General features: G+C 40.4%; 1 protein-coding gene across 2 annotated transcripts in view; it reads right to left on the bottom strand.

Annotated features, from left to right (window-relative positions):
- Positions 1–22,670, bottom strand: part of STK33 (serine/threonine kinase 33) — a 56,583-nt gene that overhangs the window by 10,016 nt on the left and 23,897 nt on the right. The window contains exons 9-11 of one of the 2 annotated variants that reach the window (XM_081099102.1): positions 19,670–19,782; positions 19,137–19,222; positions 5,860–6,066 (exon numbers count right to left, since the gene is read on the bottom strand). In XM_081099102.1, the coding sequence (XP_080955228.1) occupies positions 5,860–6,066; positions 19,137–19,222; positions 19,670–19,782 (406 nt within the window). The remainder of the gene's footprint in view (positions 1–5,859; positions 6,067–19,136; positions 19,223–19,669; positions 19,783–22,670) is intronic. The other variant, XM_081099103.1, reaches the window with a different exon arrangement.

Genomic DNA, 22,670 nt, shown 5'->3' with positions numbered 1-22,670 from the left:
ATCGATGTTTCTCTCTCATCGATGTTTCTAACTCTCTATCTCTCTCCCTTCCTCTCTGTAAAAAATCAATAAATATATTTTTTTTAAAAAGAAAAAAAATTAAAACATTGTTTTGTAGAGTTTAAAGCTTGATGTAGATGTAATACATGTGACAATTATAGCATAAAGGCAGACAAAGAGATGAAGCCCCAAATTAATACATCTGAATTGAAGTAGTATTAGTTATAACCCAACCTAATGATTGGTTCTCCACCGGGAAAAGCTATACATAGCATATCCTAGCAGGTATAGTCCCTAAGGGGAACTAAGCAAAAGCCAGACTTGGGAAATCAGGGAAACAATTTAAAAGGATTCACTAATATATCCCTTTAATTAAGGAGGTTTGGCTCTAAGTCTGTGGTGAAACCTAAGCTCTTACACAGGAGGCTCTAGTGGGAGTAAAAGGAGGGACAATGGCATTGTTATTTATGGAAGTCTATGAATCCAAACTAGCAACTGGCATGGCAAACAGCATTAGATCAAAGAACAACAGGTCAAGATTCATGTTAGCACAATCCATTATTTGTATCTGTGTTAGTCAGCTATTGCTGCAGTCAGCTACTGGACTTGGGAGGTTCCCAAGATCACCCCCAAGTCCCATGATTCACTAGGAGCAACCACAGGACTCAGCATATAGTTGTATCACTTCTATGGTGTATTGCAGTGAAAGGATGTAAAGCACAATTAGCAAAGGTAAAAGGCACTTGAGGTGGAATCCAATGGAAACCAGGTCAAGCTTCCAAGGATTTGCTTCCAGGAGCCACACAAGATGCATGTAATTACCCCAGTAACAGGCTGTGACAACACATGTGAAATGTTGCCAACCTGGGCATTCTCTCAGCACCCAGGGTTCTTACTGGAAGCTGGTCATGGAGGCAGCCTCTGCCAAAATTCCAGGCTTCCAGAAAGAAAGCAGGAGTTCAGCAGAAAGCATATTATCTGTACAAACAGTTTAGGCGCGATGAATCGTTCTCATCAGTCAGTGGTTGCAACCGTCCACAAATCTAAGTCCCCAGAAGGCAGCCAAGGGCCAGCCTTGCAAGCAAACCTTTCCAAGACAGAAGTTTAGGCCTGGTATGTTAACTCTTTTCTGTACAACTACATAAGAAACACTATGAAAGTTTCAGAATTTTATAACAATAAACGTTAATCTTTCTCATTTAGCTCTAGGGCTTGGTTGTGCTAGCTAGACTTCAGGCTTTGTATTTGGTTCAGGTCTGCTCCGCAAATTTTCATGATTCCGAGAACTTGGGCTCCCCGAAGGCATATTCTTTTTATGTAGGTGGCAGAAATTCAAGCTCAATCATGCAAACAATTTTAAGGTCTCTGCTTACATCACACCTCTTAATATGCCATTAGCCAAAGTGAGTCATATAGCTCAGACCAACATTTCCTTGATCTACTATGATAGGGAGAGTTGCAAAGTCATATGGCAAGGGTTGTGAATGTATAATCCCTCACAGGGAGGGATTAAATAATTGGGAAAAATAATGCAATCTACCACAGTACCCTAGGGACCCTACCAAAATCAGAGGGCAAATGAGGAGGGAAGCATCACTTTGTCAGCTGTGAAAATGGTATTTCTTATTCTTAGTGTGCTCATTAGTTTATGCCGACACCTATACCCTAAGGAGCCTTGAAGCAGGCAGGAAAAATCATGCAATTTTAGTAATATACACAAATTCTTTAGCAATATAATAATAAAAGTGAACTTTATTACTTTTACGTTAATCTGTGCTTACCATATGTCAAGAGTGTTACATTGAAGATTTCATTTAGTCCTTGGTTGATGCCGTTAATCCCATTTTACAGATCAGAAAACAGGCCTAGAGACCTGCCTAAGGTCATAAAGCTTGTAAGTGGTGAAGCCAGGATCTGAATCCGGCAGCCTAGACCCAGGGCTTGTGCTTTTAAATATTGTATGTTAAGTGCAGCGCTTGGGCATATATACCAGATAGCAATGCTTTAATATCGGAGAACAAAAATGTTGCAAAATTGTGAAAGCACCATCGAACCTGCACATGATTCGCATGGGCTCAGAGAGACAAGACTTCATTTGTAAATAAGAGAAATTTTTTATCTTAACTAAAATATGAAGAAAACCTGACTTTTTTCTCATAGAAACATATCAATATACAATAACTCAACTGTTTGATTTCAATGTTTTTTAAATTCAAACACTTCTTGTCTTCGAAGAGCTACTATATCCTTTCTACTTCCTAGACTAGGTAAAGTATCTGCTACATGTACTATCTCCTATGATATATGTAAAGGTGGTGTTTTCAGACAAGAAAAATGATAACGTTCTCACTAAACAAATATATTTGACTGCATTGAACAAATAATCCAACAACTAAGAAGTATGTCCTTTATGAAGCAAGGATTCTGTAATGCACACATAGTACTTCTAACACATCCGGAGTTCCTGGTTCCTCCCTCAGCGATTAGGGGGAGGTGCATGTTCATCGCAGACATTCATTCCTCTTAAATTGTTTTCTAAGCTTAGTAAACAATGAGAGTATTATACTATTTACCAGAAATCACTAAGGACCTAATGTTAAAGAAGCAATGATCTGCCAAGTGTCTCATTGGAAGACGTGTAATGCTGTTGGTGGAGTTAAAAATCTTGGGTCTACCTGAGCGAGCAGATTAAGGACCCACTGTAGGGAGTTCAGAGGATTACTGATAACACAAAACATTATCTAGACATACTCAGCTTGGAAAACACAAGATATACATGAGAGAACATCTCTGTCCTCAAAGAATACCATTACCTAACATAGGCTAAAAGTTAGAAATGAAAAGGAAAACAGAAAGGACATTGGCAAAGGCCAACTACTTGAAAACAAGTTTAAGAAAGTGAGGTCTGGACATGGGCAGTGCGGAGGCGGACTGCATTCTCCCATAAGGTCCAGGCACTGGAAACCAGGGCGCATCTACTCCGGGAAAGGGGGGAGCGCTTAGTTCCGTGTTTTTGTTTTTAACAAATCCTCACTTTCTCTGCTAGTCTTCCAGGAGCTCTGCCACTTATCTGGAAAGGGTGACTTCCCTGGCCAGGGAGACATAAAAGACCAGGAGCTCCAAGTCGGTGTACCAGGTCCTCCAGGAGAGAGAACAGTGATACAGGGGAAAGCACTAACTGCTGGCAGATTTCCATTTGGATTAAAGCCACGTTCAAATATTTTAATGGAAAGAGAAACATACATTTTCTTAATTTAGTACGTATAAGTTATTCAAATTATCACATCAAGTTGTCCCTATAATATCATTTTAACAAACAAAATTTTCCCATGGGAAGTACTTCAATATGCTAGAATAAATTTCAACAAAATTAAAATTTCTCTCCTAAGAATATGAAGTACTCTATGAATCCTGTATAGAGGCAACCCTATTTCTAGTTATCACTTTAGAACTTTATATACCACTACTTGCCATTAATGAAGATTTGAAAGGAAATAAGTAATTTCTTAACATAAAGTCAACTTCAATATAATTAACAAAGTAGCATATTTATTCACAAAAATCCTTGGGGGAAAAACTTAGTAGATTAAATAATCAGAATTCTTTCTTTTAAGGGATAACACTTTTCAGAAAAATTCCCAAAGATATCACAGCCCAAACCTAAGCATGGGAAAGTTCCTTAGTGGTTCCTCGGCTTCCAGGGCAAGTCCTATCCACCTGGCAGGAATCTCTGCTACGGCATTTACAAGCAGCTTTCCAGGGTCTGCCTGAACGTTTCCAATGACTGGGAGGGTGGGGTTTACTCTCCATGGTCCAGCCTGTTCTATTGCAGGTGAGCAATTAGTTCTTCCTATTGAATAGAAGTCTATATTCTTTTTTTAAAAAAATGTATTGATTGACTTGAGAGAGACAGAGAAATATCGCTTTGTCGTTCCACCCATTTATGCACCCATTGATTGATTCCTGTATGTGCCCTGACCGGGGATTGAACCCACAACCTTGGTATATTGGTATGATGGTGACAACCGAGCTACCCAGCCAGGGTGAAATCTATATTCTTGAAATTTCAACCCAGTGGGTATAGTTCTATTGTCTATAAGCACCTCAAATTCCAGTTCTTCTGCTCTTTAGTTGGAAGTGGCTGAGAACAGCATAGCAAGTCCCATCGCTTTGTGACTTGGAGTGTGAGGAGGAGAGGGCAGATGTGTGACAGAGCAATGGAAAAGGTGATGGAAGATAACCGAGCATTTGGTTCACAGAATATTTTATGCCAGATTCAGTGACAAACATAGATATAACCCAAGACCTCAAAAGATAATGTGTGTATATGCGTGCATATGTATTTGTGTTTGTATACATGTGATGCATATGAGTGTATATGTGTAATCTATGACTACGAGTATGTAAATATGTGTGTGTGTTATGTGTGGTATATAAAATGATAAGCCAACTAATAGGAAAATCTTCAAACTATGTTCAATAAGGAAATGCAAACATGGGTTTTTAAAATATTATTTTTAACAAAAATATAAAATACACACAGCTGCTCAGCATTGCAGGAGCTGTTAACAGACTAGAGAGGATGAAGGGAATTCAATAAACAAACTTATGTTCATATTATGGCAAAAATATGATTATTTCAAAATACCTGGATCATTAAATGTCAAGTTTATTATCTAGACATTTGCTATCAAGTGGATGAAGAAGTTCCCAACCAGTACATCAAAATCAATCCATCACTCTACTAGGTCTCTTTCTGCCAGTTTCTGCTGGGATTCTTAGCACGGAGGTGTGAGCCAGCAGCACTGCACCTTCCTCAGGACTCCCCTCTCAGTCCCTCTCCTCCCTGACAGCTCTGGGCGTCAGAGAACCGAAAAGTAGCAATTCCTCACAGGAAGTCTGGGCTGCCCTAAGGTGGACACAGCCCCCAATGGAAGGATGCTCAATTATTAAAGAAGAGCTACAATGTGCTCATTAGATTTCAAGACAAGAAAGAAAACAAACATGCAGAAAACTTCCAAAAACACAGAAAACCATTTGGGTAAATTGTCAGGATATCTAGTCAGTAGAATGCAATCTAGAATTAATCAAAATGTTATGTTGCCGAAGCCAGTTTGGCTCAGTGGATAGAGCATCGGCCTGCGGACTGAAAGGTCCCAGGTTCGATGCCGGTCAGGGGCATGTACCTGGGTTGCGGGCATATCCCCAGTTGGAGATGTGCAGGAGGCGGCTGATCGATGTTTCTCTCTCATCGATGTTTCTAACTCTCTATCTCTCTCCCTTCCTCTCTGTAAAGAATCAATAAAATATATTTTAAAAAATGTTATGAAATTTTATTCACCAAAAAGAATAAGACTATATTTAGATCTAACAAGGTAAAACAATAACCCTACATAAATAGTTTTAGGTATCATAAATTATAAACAATTAACTGGATAATGAAACAACTCTTTTTCTAGGTAATACATAAACTCATTCTAAACTGTATGGCCTGGTAAAGTAAAAAATCATTAATTTTGACCCATGGACCAAACCTGACACACCACCTGATTCTGTTTGTGTCTAAAATTGCCTACGCCTGTTTTCATGCTACAACATCAGAGTTGAGAAATTGTGACAGAGACTCTCCTGGCTCCCACAGTCTAAAACATTTATTCTCTCTGCCTTTGCAGACCCTGCCCTATATAATCAGAGATCTGAAAATAAACATTTTGGCCACATTGCTAAATCATGATGGTCTCAAACAAGAACTTTACTTGCTTTATCAGGTAGGGCGTTCATTACAAACCAACAACAAAAAGGACAGAGTTGGAGAAATGAAACATTGTTCTTCCTACTGGTTTTGTTGGGTCTTCCTACCTGTTTTCTATTCTCTTCTTCTGAATTGTTAGTGACAGCCTGGACATTTTTGCTGGTTCTGCCGAGTCGGTAACCTTCCAACTTTTCTTGATTGGACAACTTGTTCTTTTGATCTGCTGTGCTTTCCTCATCACTTCCTGGATTATTTTTCCATTCTTTCATCATTTCTAACACATTGGTAGGTCTCGCCGAAGAAAGTGTATTGCCCTAATGTTAAACAATGATTTTGGGTGTTATAAACAGTCTGGAAAATTCAAAGGAGTCTTAATCTTTTAGTAATATATTCTCCCAAATTCTGTAAGTCACGTAAAAAAATTATAATTCTGAATAAATGGCAAAACTGGTGATACCTATTGGAGCACCCTCCCTGTATGAAAGGGCTTGAAGGGCAATTCCCTGGACTCAAAAACCTCCGTATAGCCCTGTTTTTACAAAAGTAAAAGGGAAGCAGAAAGGATGAAAGAAGTTCCCCAAGGTCTGGTGGGTCCCACACTAAGGGCAAGGCTATAGAAAACCGAAGTGTCTAGGTAAAAAAAATCTAACTTCAGTTGATTAGTCAAGTTCTGTGTCCAAGAATATAGATGTTTGATTTGAAAGCTCTTAGTTGACTGGGAGATTTAGATATAAGGTGGTCAATTGATTTATAACTGATTCAGTGCATTGTTTTTATCCCAGATGTGACAATACAATACCAAAATTAACTACTTTATATTACCCACTTGTTCTCGAATATAATATTCCATTTAATGCCAAGAAATCCATGCAAGCAGTCTCAAATTCTTCTGCTAGACTAGGTATGCCTTAAATACTTTTTCTCATAATTCAGACTAGTAGAGAAAGTCTGGATCACATTTAGATGAAAATGGAAAGTTCAGATGTAAGTACAGTTATGGAGTGATTCTAAGTGAATTTGGTTTGTGGGTGGATTAAAGCATTAAATGTAAATGACACAGAATACTATGAGATAGGGTACTCTAAAAGCCGCCATGTGAGTACACTGTTGAGGATTTGTAAAGTTTAATGTATTTGTGGTTAAAGGCAAACATTAAGTAGTAATGACTAAATGAGGATCTAGTTATGCAAGCAATTCCCTGTGATTCTTTTATTTCATTCTATTTTAAGAAGGTTTATATTCTTACCAATTTCATAGTACCCTACTTTTCGCTGCACTTATGCATCCTCTACATTTACTTCCAGAATGCCCTAATCATGCCTTCTGCCAACCCATGGCCTACATTTCTTTCAAGGCTCAATTTGAGAGCCATCTCTGTTAACTTTCAAAGATGCTGTCAACTTAAATGTAAATAAAGCATAGAAAGAGGCTCGAAGACCGTAAAAGAGTTGAAATCATTTAGAATGGAACATAGTCTCAGAGCTCCCACCTGAATGAGCTCTGGTCTCCAGGGCTCTGTCAACAACTCTGCTTGATCCCTATGATCCATCTAGTCTCTATTACAACTTCCTGGCTTCTCCTTGACCTTCAACCCTAATTTTCATGTAATCACAGGGTCCAGAGTTCTGGAAGACTAGCACATACAACTTTGCCTCAACTTGACTATTTCACTATCAGGCAGAGACAATCGAACATGTATGTCTGTAACCCCAATCCTCAATTACCTTTCCTCATTTACTCCCCATAAATTAACTCTTTGGATACTATAGTAGTTACTAATGTTGCTCACCCAACATTCCTTTCTTTGAAGCATATGGTAGAATTTTACTTCTCTACCTCTTTTGAGACATGACTATGTGACTTTTTTGGTCAGTAGAATATGATTGGAAATGAGACGTATCACTTCAGGGTGGAAACTTTAAAAGACAGCATGTAATTCATCATGCTCCTAATTCTTACCTTGGTAACTATAAAAGCACAGCAATGAGGCCTCCCTCAGCCTGGGTCCCAGAGTGGGCACAGAGAAGAGGACGCTCCTCCTTCCAGACAATGTGGGGGGGGGGGCATCAAGAGTATGGAGATTTGGGGGTCACTTGTTACCACAGCATAATCTAATTTTTTTCCATTGATTATTTCAATTGCTGTGCATAGCTTCAACTTGCACTAGTTTTACAGTCCTGCACTACTGTGCAAAGCAAGTCTTGCCTGTATTATCTTGAACCGGCCTCTCTAGCAATCTCTCAAATGCTCAGTTTACATACATATACACCCAAAGCTTGGTGACCAACACTCTACATGCCTAAAGGAAAGTGATTTGTACTCAATGAAATTACCCTATTCATCATTCCAAAGAGATGGTAGGGAAGAGCAAAGAATCTAGAATAGAGCATTATCACCTCAAAAACAATCTACTCTTTGGAAAATTTTAACTCTTTCCTTCCTATATCCATTTGTGTACAAATGAGAGTATCGATTCCAGACTTTCCCTGTTGTCTAAAGTCCAGCCAATAACTTACTAGACTCTCCCCTTCTAGCTGCCAGTAATTGCAAAAGGAATCACATCAAATGCTTGGATTGACCAATGAATAAGTGGCCCAGGGTTGTGTGTCATCGGAGTTCTAGGTTCAACAGAAATTACAAATGAACCAATGAACCAAACAAAAATGGGTGGAATTGTTAGGACAGACACTGTGGATTGTATGTCATCTCACCATCAGAACACTGACCCTTGAACTCTCTTAGCTGGCTGTTTTCAGGGGGCCAGACACTGAACTCATCAACTATGAAGGAGCAAATGGCAAGAAAGCAACAGAAATAGGTGGATAATCTGAGGTTATCACAAGTACAAAATCAACATTTTGGTTAACTGATAGCTGAGACTATTTTATGAAAAACTGGAAATATGGACATTCATGGAGAAGCATTGGTCTGATACTAAGATTTGGATTTAATACTTTAGTAGACAGGTTCCACAAATGCAGACCCAAATGTATGTCTTCATCTAACAAAATTTGCCTTTTCAAGGACAGTGCCTATCAGTATTTTGTAAACAATAGGCATTTTTTAAAATATATTTTACTGATTCTTTACAGAGAGGAAGGGAGAGGGGTAGAGAGTTAGAAACATCGATGAGAGAGAAACATCAATCAGCTGCCTCCTGCACACTCCCTACTGGGGATGTGCCTACAACCAAGGTACATGCCCTTGGCCGGAATCGAACCTGGGACGCTTCAGTCCGCAGGCTGATGCTCTATCCAGTGAGTTAAACCAGTTAGGGCAATAGGTATTTTTAAAATAAATGAATGATATGTATGAACTAGGGTAAGATGGTATATAACATAAAATTGGCAAAACTAAAAGGAAACAGTCTGGTTCTTTAGCTTATAGTCATCATTTTCTACTTTTTGTAAATAGCTAGAACTCTTCATTTTATAATCTTTCTAGGAATAATTTTTTCAATAGAAAAATGGAAGTCAATTTATTTTTTAAAAACATACAAAATCAAAATCAAAATGAGATACCAATTTTCACCTAATAGATGGATATAATTTAAATTTGCTAATACCTTGTGGGTGAGGGTGAGGGTGAGGGTGAGGGTGGGGACACAGGCTCTCTCTTTTACTTGCTTTTTATGGAAGAGTAAATTAGTAATAATCTGTGTGTAATGCACATTCTCTGGCCAGTCAGCCCACTGTTAAGAATTTATCCTATAGATTTGCTGACAGTATGTAAATATATATTTACAAGAACATTTTTGCTATTAATCCTCACCCGAGGATATGTCTTTCACTGATTTTTGACAGGGAGGAAAGAAGAGAGAGAAACATCGATGTGAAGGGCATAGATTGGCTGCCTTCTGGATGCACTCTTACAAGGGATAGAACTCATAACCTAGGTTTGTACCTTGACTGGGAATCGGATCTACAACTTTTCAGGGTACAGGATGACACTCCAACCAACTGAGCCACATTGGCCAGGACTACAAGGACATTTATTGTACCACTGCTTGTAATAGGAAATGATCTACTAGTATATTCACTGGGAATTATTTACAAAATAATTGTGTATCCAGAGTTGGGGATACAATGCTGGTTTGTTTTTGTTTTTAATAAGAAAATCTTTCCAAGATATCCTATCTAATAATAGACAAACATAGTAATTAACCATACCTCCGACACGCTTCCCATTGGCTAATCAGGACGATATGCAAATTAACTGCCAACCAAGATGGCGGCCGGCAGCCAGGCAGCTGAAGCGAACAGGAGGCTTGCTTGCTCCAGTGATGGAGGAAGCCAAGGTTCCACGACTGCCACTGCCGGCCTCTGAGCTGCACTCTAAGAAACAATGTTGCAGTTACAGAAGCTAAACAAACCCCAGAAACCTGCTTTCAGCCAGCCAGGCCTCAGAGCTGGAGCTGCAAGTGTCAATTATAGAAGCCAAACAAACCCAGATACCTATACCTGCTCTCAGCAGCCGAGGTCTCAGAGCTGGAGCCAAGCCTCAGAGCTAAAGCTGGCTCTCAGTTCCAGTGTCAGCCATAGAAGGTAAATAAATCCCAGAATAAAAAAAAGAAAAGAAAAAAAGGAGAGGTTGGGAGCTTCAGTCACCCGCCAGCCTGAAAACGGCCCTCAGCCCCTCACCCAGACTGACCAGGCACCCCAGTGGGGACCCCCACCCTGAAGGGGGTGTGACCAGCTGCAAACAGCCATCAGCCCCTCACCCAGGCTGGCCAGGCACCCAAGCGGGACCCCCACCCTGATCCGGGACACCCTTCAGGGCAAATCAGCCAGCCCCCACCCGTGCACCAGGCCTCTATCCTATATAGTAAAAGGGTAATATGCAAACTGACCCTAACAGCAGAATGACTTGGAATGACTGGTCACTATGACACACACTGACCACCTGGGGGCAGACGCTCAATGCAGGAGCTGTCCTCTGGTGGTCAGTGAGCTCTCACATGGGAGGAACTCTGCTCAGCCACAAGGCTGATGGCTGCCAGTACAGCGGTGGTGGTGGGAGCCTTTCCTGCCTCCTCAGCAGCGCTAAGGATGTCAGACTGCAGTTTAGGCCTGCTCCCAGCTGGCAAGTGGACATCCCCTGAGGGCTGCCAGGCTGCCAGAGGGATGTCTGATTGCCATCTTAGGCCCAATCCCCCGGGGAGCAGGCCTAAGCCAGTAGGTGGTCATCCCCTGAGGGGTCCCAGACTGCAAAAGGGCACAGGCCAGGCTGAGGGACCCTCCCCGCCCCCCCGAGTGCATAAATTTTTGTGCACCGGGCCTCTAGTATTAGATAAAAAAGAATAGTTTACATAATATGAACCCATTGGGTAAAGTACATACACAAAATGTGCAGAATGTTTTTGAAAGAACACATAAGAGATTTAACAACAGTTATCTTTAGTAAGAGGGAATGAGGTTAATGGAAGGAGAAAGTTATTTTTTCTGTTTACCATGGTTAATTTAAACTATTTTATATGACTAATAATTAATGTAAATTACAGCAGGAAAAGAAATAATGTAAGTTGCAGATACCCGCAAAGAACTGATAGCACCCAATAAAATCACCAAACATGTCCTAATGGTTCTCAATGAGGCCAAGGCAACAGCATATCAAGGTAATAACAACCACTAAAGTAAGCAATTGTATGCCACTTTAACATTTTTCAAGTCATTGATTTTTTCCCCCACGAGTATAGCAACTACATGAGTAGACAGGTAGGTGTTGATATTCCTATTCTTCAGGAGGAAACAACCTGAGAAATTTAGTAATTTGCCATTATTCCAGAAACACATTTTCAATTGCCTGCTAAGAATGTCTAGCTAGAAGTGTTGGTGAGCCTTCAATACTGTATGGCATGTGCTTAAGTTGCTCAGAGAGTGAATCTTAAAAGTTCTCATTGCCAGAAAAAACCTATAACTGTGATATGACAGAAGTATTAACTAAACTGATTGTGGTAATCATTTCCTAATAAATGCATTTGTCAGGTCATTATGTTGTACACCTTAAATTTTACAATGTTATATGTCAACTAGAGGCCCGGTGCACAAAATTCATGCAGGGGGGACGGGGGATTTCTCTCAGCCCAACCTGCACCCTCTCCAATCCGGGAGCCCTCAGGGGATGTCCTACTGATGGCTTAGGCCCACTCCCCTGTGGTTCTCTGCAGGGCCTACCTGCTCAACGCCGCGGCAACGGGCAAGCAGGCCCTCCTGTCTGCTCTCTGCAGGGCCCGCTTGCCTGCTCGCCTGGCTGCTGCTGCAATGGGCAAGCAGGCCCTGCTGTCTGCTCTCTGCGGGGCCACTTGCCAGCTCTCCCGGTCGCTGTGGCGACCCGCAAGCAAGCCCTGCTGTCTGCTCTCTGCGGGGCGGCTTGCCAGTTCATCGCCAGTGGGACTGAAAGGACTGGAGGACTCCTGGGAGCAGGTCCAGCTACGCTGCCTGCCTGCCACTCCCCCAGTGGGGCTGAAGGGATTGGGCACCACCATCTTGTGGCTATGGGTGCCGCCATCTTTGTGACAGAGTGACAGTCAATTTGCATATTCCATCTTTATTAGATAGCATTACATTTCAATAATGCTGGAAAAATAAAAGCCAACTCAATATATTCCAAACTAACATTCCTCAAATTGGTGTGTGCGGGCATCTGGCTGCAAATGGAGATGTTCTGAGGGCCATCGAGGAAGGATAGTTTGCAGGGGTCAGTTTCAAGACCCTGCATTTCTAATGATCTATTCTTTTTCAAAGTCATCTGCTTGGGTGAGGATTTGCAGTAATCCTTCCCTTGCTCTTTTCTTAAGTCAATATCTTCCAATCTTGTGAATGCACATGTACTTATTTGTGAATGACAAAAGGCCTATATCTAAACTATGTAACAAATCTCTACAAATCAAGAAGTAAAAGGTAAAACCAAACAGAAAAATGGGGGAAAGACTTGAACAGGCATTTTGCAAAAGAAGATATAAAAAAAACAATAAGCATAAATAAAGGTGACTGACTGGTTTAATTTGTAATTCACAAAATGCAGATTAAAATCACAGAGAGATGCCACTGCACATACACCAGGGTGTCTCAATTAAAAATACTGACAGCAACAGGCTCAGAGAAGATGCAGAGCAGAACGAGAACTCTGGCACATTGCTGGTGAGTGAGCTACAAACTTTGGAAAAGAGAACAAAGGAACTTCCAGGTTGAGGAATACAAAGGAGAAAATTCATGTAAACTCAGCTGTGATCCTGGGACTTCAGTGCCTTCCAGTAGCAACCCACTGTCAAAACCAGTGATATAAAGTCCTCCCCATGTAAGCCAGGTCTACAGAAAGCAGCTCTACCTGTGTTCCTGCTGAATTTCCCACAACTCCCCTACATGTCTTCCAGGTTCTGGAAAAGTAGACCTGCCAATAAATTTCATATTCTCAGAATACACTTATTTTTGTTTTCTGTCTTTAAATCTTTGTCAAGTTCTTTCTATTCTGAATCCCCCTCCTTCATACCATGACTCCAATATTAATTTCTACTTCTTCCCATCTTTTTTAGAGCCAGATCACATATTACCTTCACTTTAAGTAGTTTTTTAATCCCCGAAGAGAATAATAGCTATCTTCTTTAAAACCCAATTGGATATATTTTATTATATGCTATATGGCTATATGTAATATGTAGGGTATATATTTATATATATTTATACACACATTATATACTCATTTTCTGCCTGAGTTTTTCTTTTGAACCCTGTGGAAAACCTGTGGGAAAGGCCTGTAAGGCCTGTACCAGATTCCTCCTTGTGTCCTCCACATAACAGCTATTCAGTACATATTTGTTGAATTATTAAGTATATATCAATCATTGAATATTGAATAAATCCCCAAGGTTTCTGGCTCATGAGCTGCTTCTTTACATAATTTTTATAAAAACCTTTAAGCAGGGCCCCAATAGCATATTTATATATATATATATACACTAGAGGCCTAGTGCATAAAATTCATGCAGGGGTGGGGGGGTCCCTCAGCCTGGCCTGCGCCCTCTAGCAATCCAGGACCCCTCGGGGGATATTGGGCCTAAACCGGCAGTCAGACATCCCTCTTGCAATCCAAAACACTGCATGCATCAGTGACCATACTTTTCATACAAGTGAAAGGCATCTTGTTGTTGTATAGGCAGCTACATTTTTTTGCCCTGATTATAAAAAGTAGTACATAACATGATCCTTCTGAGGCAATAGTACCATTTTCCCCATCTTATTGGTGGAAAAACTGAAGCAGAGAGAAGTTAAGTAATTGGCTTTGTCACACAGTTATAAGTGTCAGAATCAGGGCTGACCACAAAATGTGCAAGCCAGAGTCCACGCATGTCATCGCTGCATCATCCTGTTTTTTCAGTGTTAGAGTAGCCTTGCCAGGTTTTAATTTTTAAATCTAAGAGACTGTTCCCAATATATAGGGCAGGGTCCCTAGGCCTGGTCAACGATCAGGGCCATCTGTGGGGCGACCAGAAGATGGGGCGATTGGGGGGGGGGCCTCTGCTGGCACCTACCTTGGCTGGCGGCCTGGCACTGCCCACTGGCCGGCCCCGCGCCCAACCCCCCCCCCCAATCGCTGCCACCAGTTGCATCCCTCTCATGGGGCAGACGCTCAACACAGTGGGGGTCAGTGCACGTCATAGTGACCAGTCATTCTGCCGTTCGGTTGATTTGCATATTAGGATGTTATTATATAGGATAATTCAGAATTTAAGAATAACTAAATATAGTAAAATAAAAGTTGAGTATTAACATATTTAGGATGAAAATATATAGTAGGAAAAAATATCCATCAATTAGTTAGACATCAGAAAATTTCCATTTGCTTACGTAGCGTATATATGTTAAGACTAAAGGTCAAAACTAATGAGAATCCATGAATAATAATTTTAAAATCAATGAACAAGGGCCTTGTTCACACATTAGGAAAGATTATTCTAAAATTTAGACCCTCTACACCCTGAGTACATGTGCCTTTGCAAAATTCACAAAATCCTGTAATTTGTGGGAAATTACTCCAGGGGAGAGACTATTTTATTCATCTTTGTACCCCTATAGTGCCCAATGGATTAAAATAAAAGAATACCTGTTGAAATCAATATAGACATTTAAATGACTCTTGTCCCATTTAAAATAAGCCATCTTGGAAGGCTTATACATTATAACAATAATTTCATTTCAAAGAACCTACAATTGGTCTCCACTATATACATATGACTGGAAGTTAAAATTCTAGTCTGAGATTCAAGTCCCCACACAATTTTCTTTCCTTTTCTAAAAGTCTCATTTCCTACTTCTTTCCTTCAAGCATCTTATCTGCCAGTCAAATTGAATTCCTGATTTCACACTTGCTTGTCTCTATACCTCTGATCATTTGGCAATTTCTTATGTCATGTATCATTTCTCCCTTGCATTGTATCTTATACATAACTTGTTTCCCTTACTAGATTGTGAGTTCCTTATGTCAAAGATCATGTCCTATATGTCTATAACTACATTTTATCACCTAGCACAGCACCTGGCACATAGTAGGCACCAAAAAAAATCTGTTTGAAGGAATTACTGTCTGAATAATACCAATAGAGCTCAAATCTGGAAACTACTTCTTGACAAGCTGTAGAAGAAAACGGTTTCCTTAATCTACAGGAGGGTTCTTAAATATAAGTAGGCATTAAAAATACCTAGGAAAGCCCTAGCTGGTTTGGCTCAGTGGAAAGAGTGTCAGCCTGTGGACTGAAGGGTCCTGGGTTCGATTCCAGTCAAGGGCACATGCCCGGGTTGCAGGCTCCCTCCCCAGTAGAGGGCATGAAGGAGGCAGCTGATCAATGATTCTCTCATCATTGATGTTTCTATCTCTCATCTCTCTCTCTCCCTTTCTGAAATCAATAATAATAATATATATTCTTAAAAATAAATAAATAAATAAAATAAAAATACCTGGGAATCTTGCTTAAAATTCTTGGTGTTAGTTGTCACCAGGGGACTTGAAGGGATACCAAGAGGTACCTGAAATCTATAATAATAAAAGCGTAATATGCTAATTAGACTGGACAGCCAAACGACCTTCCAGATGATCTTCCAGATGAAGCCACGGTGGCAGGGGCCAAAGCAGAGGCAGTTAGGGGCAATCAGGTAGGCAGGCAAGCAATTAGGGGCAATCAGGCAGGCATGCAGAGTGGTTAGGGGTGATCATGCAGAGTGGGTATGAGTGATCAGGCAGGCAGGTGAGTGGTTAGGGGCAATAAGGCAGGCAGGCAGACGAGTGGTTAGGGGTGATCAGGAAAGCAGGCGAGTGGTTAGGGGCGATCAGGCAGGCAAGCAGGCAAGCGGTTAGGAGCCAGCAGTCCTGGATTGCAAGAGGGGCAAAGCCGGGCTGAGGGGACACCACTCCCCCCAAGTGCACAAATTTCATGCACCGGGCTCTTGTTATCTAATAAGAGGGAACACACTCCTGTACCACTGTTGAGAGTAAAGAGGACAAAGGGAAGAAGCGGATGCAGGAGGGTGACAGGCCAGTTATCATCAAACTCTTCCTTTATAGGAAAGTCATCCCTTGGCTTTTTCCCTTACATCTAATCTTTTGATTTTTGAAATCAGAATGACAATATGTGTTTATTTTAAGTTCCATTCACTTAAAGGTACAGAGAGAAACAACGTTCCTCGGAATACTCTTCAGATGTGTTCCATACCAAAATGGACAATACATAAGTTAAACCCTAGAAACTTTTTATCCAATAAAGCTCTTTGGAAAAAAAAAAAAGATACTATGTGTTAGATATTGCAAAAGATAAGCTCCGGTTATAAAGCAGCAAGGCACTGAGAGAACTGACAGGTTCCCTTTAGATTATTTCAAACACAGGATATGAATTACAGGAAGTAAGACTTCAAGTGGTTAAGAAGAAAAGAGTGTTGCCTTTTAAAAGTTTATAAAATGCCGGAATTCTAAACTTCAGACACTGAACTCCTTAGGATGGTCCAATATAGTACACACTATCTGTCGCTCCCCTAACCACTTGGCAAAGACTACACAGGAACAAATGTTACAGAGGCTCAAAAATGGAGACTTCTGGAAAAATGACCAAAGCCAGAAATAAAGCTGTACTAATTAGAACACAAATAATTACATGGCCAAACCCGAATGTTGTGTGATGCTGAAAAGAAATAGATTCGAAGGCACACCATCTGTTTTACAGTTTTTGATTTTGCTGTACTACAAATCCACTCCGTACATTTTGCAATGATCTATTTAGCTGCTAGCTCATTTGCACAATTACTTAGGCCAGAAATATGTGTGGCACAGAATGACTTGAGAGATCAACATAGTCATTAGAGAGGGCAGATATAACCCATTTTTGAGTGAAGACTATATTTTTAGCCCTTGGAGAAAAAAATATTCTTCAAAGAAGTGATTAGAAATTGAAGAGTGATATGGTATCTAAACTTATCTGGGCCTTCAGGTCACCATCAACCTCTCTGTTGGCCATTTCAATAGAAACTTCTCATTCTCATCTTGACCGTTCAGTAGCCTTTACCTGCGAGCTGCCTGCTCTCGCTTCTTTCTCAAACATCTTTCCCACTTAACTTTCCTGACACCGCTCTCAGAATTTCCCTTCTCCCTCACCAGCTGCTCCTTCTCAGCCTCCATTGCTAGCTCCTCCTCTTCTAAATGATGGAGTATCTAAAAGCAGGGTGCTGGGGTCTCTTTTCCTTTCTATCCGTATTTTCTTCCCAATTTTTCTCATCAGCCCGATAGCTTTATATGGCATGTATATACTCCCAATTCCCACAGCTACAGTTTCAGATCAGACTTTTCCAGCTTCAGACTCAGATATTCAATTATATTTGATCTATCTATGTGGATGCCACACAGGCATCTCCAACTTAGCATATCTAATGTGGAACTCTTGAGTCACCACCCTTCCCCCAGACCCAAAAACCAAAACAAAACAAAACAAAAACACCTGTTTTTCTTACAAGCTTCCATATCTCAGTTGGTGGCACTATTGTCCAACCAACTGTTAACATAAAATCTAGGAGTCATCCTTGAATCCTCCCTTCTGCTCATCTCTCATTAATCCATCACCAAATCCTGTCAATATACCTAAAAAATATATATCACATTCATTTCTCTTCAGCTCTATTGCTACCATCCTGTCTAAGCCACCATCATCTCTCAACAATAAATACTACTGCAACGTGGGCATATCACATATTTCCAGTACCTAACATACTGTCAAAGTAACAGATGTAAAATAATGTTTTTCATAGATGATTACTGCTCAGCAATATTCCTATACGTCTTGACAAATCTCCAGTCCCAGTTCCCAGACATTTTCGGAGATACCTCCAGACTAATTCATTTACTGAACCACTGACTCATTCAGCAATTCTTTGAGTACTGTATTAATGGGTACCAGGTTCAATTGCACATTCTGCAGTGTCTTAAAGGTGACGAAGTTTGTTGCCTGCTCATAGAAAGGGGTCTGGAGGGAGGCAGTCATGGGCTGGAATGGCAGCTCTGTGAGCTGCAAGCCCGGGTTCCTTGCATCATGTTTATGGACTCCACTTTATGGTCCGATATGGCTACTCAGACTCCAGCCATCACATCTGTATTCTAGTCTCTGAGAAAGAAGATAGGCATGAGGAATGCCATAGCCCCTCCATTTAAGGACACTTCCCAGAAACTGCACTACTTCCACTCAGATCTCATTGACCATCACAATAACTAGCAAAGACGGGATAACCAGCAAAGAACACCAGACAGCAATGTTTCCAGCTAAAAGTCAGGATCTTTGTTACCATAGCGGACAGGGAGAATAAATATTGAGAGCTAAGTGGCGGCCTCTTCCACAGTTCCTAGAGTAACCAGGTAATGTTCTGGGTTCAGGGACACAAAGATCAGTTAAGACACAGGGTCAAGGAATTCAGTCTAATGGGGAAAAATATGTAAATGAGTGGTTACTCAAGATTGCAAGCTAGGCAACAGCCACTGTTAGGAGACACTGGCTTTTCTGAGTCTCCAAAGATTCTTTGAAGAGAAGTGGGTGGTTCCAGTGCTTTACAGACTATACAGACTCTTCAATGTTCCACAGCTTTAATAATGGACACTTCTCAGCTCTACGCTACTGGACTTGATATCTTCATGGCATGAATAAAGCAAAGTTCATTTAAACCTCTAACAGCCGTGGTGGTAGTTTTAGCAGCTTGAAAATACCCATTTCAGAAATGTGTCAAGACTCAATTTTTTTAACTAATCAGAAGATGAGACAAATTGACTATTTCTTCGGAAAATGGTGTATAAGCTCCAAGGCCAAAGAAGAGAGATCAGCAATGGAAGGCTGCCCAGAGAAAGAAGCGCTCCTGTGACTCACCGTGAGCCACTGGCTGTCCAGCAGCTCCTTGGCTGTGATTCTGTGAGCAGGATCTACTTTCATAAGTTGTTTCAGAACACGTTTAGCTGCAAATAAAGGAAACGTCTGAATATCTTATTATCCTAACAACAATTAGTAACAATTTCCAATTTATTCAGAATTAGGTCTGTAGGGCATAAAGGAAAGATGCCAATTATAAAACGAGTATCGTCAGTATAAATGGCCAAGAAATAACGTGGAAGGCCTATAGTGAGGTTTTATTACATAGAGTATCTGGTTTATATTCTATAGTAAAAATTAACTAGATCATCAGCAAATTTCCTCCTGGTAATTTTCACTCAGTATATTCTGTTCTGATTGGAAGTTTTGACTGTAACAATCACAGTGAAGATAACCACTATTTCCACAAGTAAATAGTGTTATTTTTACAAATAAATCTAAAGACTAAACAGAGAGTTAAAGTATCTGAATTACTAGCAAACTTTCTTATGTCACATATATTTGCTTTGCAAACAATAACGACTCTATATTACCGCAATCACTGATGGAATCCCACAGTGGATCACTGAAACGCAGCTCTCCCTTTCTTATTAACTCAAAAAGCTTCTCCTCTGAGCTTGCAGAAAAGGGTGGTTCTCCGCATAACCTACAACAAAGGCAATCATTTTCTTTAGGTTTTTAAAAACCAAAATAAGGCTCTTAAAAATTAAGTTTCCACAGGACTTGGGAGTAATGGTGCTTCCTATTTAAGTAAAGGACAGGAAGCAGGATAGACCTGAAGACACTGAAACTGTTGAAGATTTTGCTTACCTTGGTTTAGTCATCAATTCAAGTGAAGACCACACTTGAATCCCATACAATTTTATTAACCAATGTCACCCCCATAAATCCAATAAAAATTAAAAAATACGAGATTTTAAAAAGGGAGACTGCAGCCAAGAAATCAAGAGAAGACCAAGACTTGAAAGAGAAGTGTAAGGATGAGGGAAGGCCACCAAGAGCAAAGATGTGTCATTAGAGACCAAGGCTACGCTCATCCACGCCCTCGTGTTCCCAGTGATACGCGTGGATGTGAAAGCTGGACAGTGGAGAAGGCTGATAGGGAAAAAACGGATTCATCTGAAATATGTTGGACCAAATCTCTATGTACTTTGGACTGCATGAAAGATGAGCAAATGGGTCTGAGAGCAAATTAAGCCTAATACAAAAATGACAAAACTGAAGCTGTCCTACGTGGGACACAATAAGAGAAGACGGGGTCTTTGGAAAAGACAACGATGCTTGGAAAAATTGAAGGCAGCAGGAAAAGAGGAAAAGCAAATATGAAATGGACAGATTCTGTAACAGAAGAACAAGGCATGAATCTGCAGGAGCTGAGCAGGGTTGGTGAGGACAGGACATTGTGGACACACTCATTCAAAGAGCCTGCGAGAGTCGGAGCCAACTCAGGGGCATGCAACATACACACAGGAAGAGGTGGGTGCCTCTCTGGATGCAGAAATGGAAGCAAAGGGGTTTTGCGAGGTCAGTGCTGGGCTCTTGTATACACTGGAACCTCCAGATCTGCAAATGACCCAAAGCTCTTCCAGGTGGGGAAACACTAAGCTTAAATGGGGTTATAATACAGGAAGGTGTGTACACCTTCTGTAATAGTTGCAGACAATGGAGGAGACACACTTTATAGTGAGCAAGAATAATGCAATGCCTAAAGCACATAATCCAAACTAAACTTATGGAAAAATATAATGAATTAGCAGAGTCTAATACGCATCATTAGAGTCTAAGTGACCATGTAAGAGTTTAATCCATGGTAAACTACTGTACACATGTCAGTAAGACTAAACCAGGAATAACCCTAGGAATGTCTACAGGCTCTGAGTCAAAGCTAAAAAAAATATCCATTAAAATGATCACAGTCTCCCAAAATAGTATACAAAATGAAGAAGGTCTGGATGAGAAAAATCAGATGATGATGATTTCACCCTTCAGTCTGAAAGGTGAAAGCTGAGTATTTATATAATGACCAACATCAGTACCACCGTGAGCAGGATGTATGAACAGGAGCTTGTTTGCACATTCTAGAACAGAGGTTCTCAACCTGTGGGTCGCGACCCCTTTGGGGGTCAAACGGCCCTTTCACAGGGGTCGCCTAAGACCATCAAAAACACATATATAATTACATATTGTTTTTGTGATTAATCACTATGCTTTAATTATGTTCAATTTGTAACAATGAAAATACATCCTGCATATCAAATATTTACATTACGATTCATAACAGTAGTAAAATTACAGTTATGAAGCAGCAACGAAAATAATTTTATGGTTTGGGGTTACCACAACATGAGGAACTGTATTAAAGGGTCACGGCATTAGGAAGGTTGAGAATCACTGTTCTAGAACATAGAACTGTGAGTCATTACAATCTTTTAAAAGGAAAAATTGTGCTATACTTCACAAAGCGCATGGCAAGCCTGTGCTTCAGTAGACAATCCAGTCCCAAACTACAAAAACATGCTTAAAAGTTGAGTTTGGTTCTTCATTGTCCACTCTCAACACATGTTAGCCACACTCATTACTGTCCTCTCCGACGTTGGAGAGCAGCCCTGTGTACAATGACCAGGTTTTCCCAGCGACAACTGGACAGAAGGTAGACCTGGACTCATCACAGAGTCCACTCTGTTGGTCTATTCTTCACCTCTCGAGATTGCATAGTTTGCATTTACTGCTGAAAGAATAAAAGGGTGCGATTCTATTATACTTCCCAAATGCTGGTCTATTATGGTGAATCCTAACCTGAGGATATTTTTTCCATTGATTTTTAGAGTAAAAGGGAAGGAGAGAGAGCAAGAGACAGAGAGACAGAAAGACAGAGAGAGACAGAGACATACATTGACGTGCGAGAGACACACTGATTGGTTGCCTCTGCATGAGCCCTGACCAGGGCTGGGGATTAAACTTGCAACCCAGGTATGTGCCCTTGCCACGGAAACTATAACCCTTTAGTGAGCAGGCCGATGCTCTAACCACTGAAATACACCAGCCAGGCGCTGGTCTATTATGTATTTAAGTATAACGATCTCTAAGCCTCTCAAAAGTTACATTTCTATGGATTTTTTTCCTTTAAGTTCTTTAAAAGTTTTTCCCATGAACATTTTCTGAATAAGTATAATTTGATAAATGTTTTGCATGAAAATGATAAGGAAAAAAACCTTGTTTTCATCTTAGTTTATCAAGCTAGGATGGACAATATTGGCTTTTCTTTTCCCAACAGGTTCTTGTTAAGAAATAGATAGGTATTTACCAAATTGCTCCACAAACTCTTATTTTAATACTTTTTTTTACTACTTTAGCTCATCCTGACCCTCCTCTCTCTCTGATTTTACTTACCTATTATTTATTTTTAAAATGCAATTTTTAAAGAGCCAGAAAAATGGTCTTATGGATAATCACTATCTGTTGTAACAAGCATAGGCCAGCAGAGCCCAGCTCATTGAGTCTGCGAATAACCAGGGACATGCACATTTACCAATT

Source organism: Myotis nattereri (genome assembly GCF_964212035.1).
Source record: "Myotis nattereri genome assembly, chromosome: 9".
NCBI classification, from domain to species: domain Eukaryota; kingdom Metazoa; phylum Chordata; class Mammalia; order Chiroptera; family Vespertilionidae; genus Myotis; species Myotis nattereri.
Note: the sequence above shows the minus strand (reverse complement) of the source record. Positions and strands in the feature narration are given on the sequence as shown.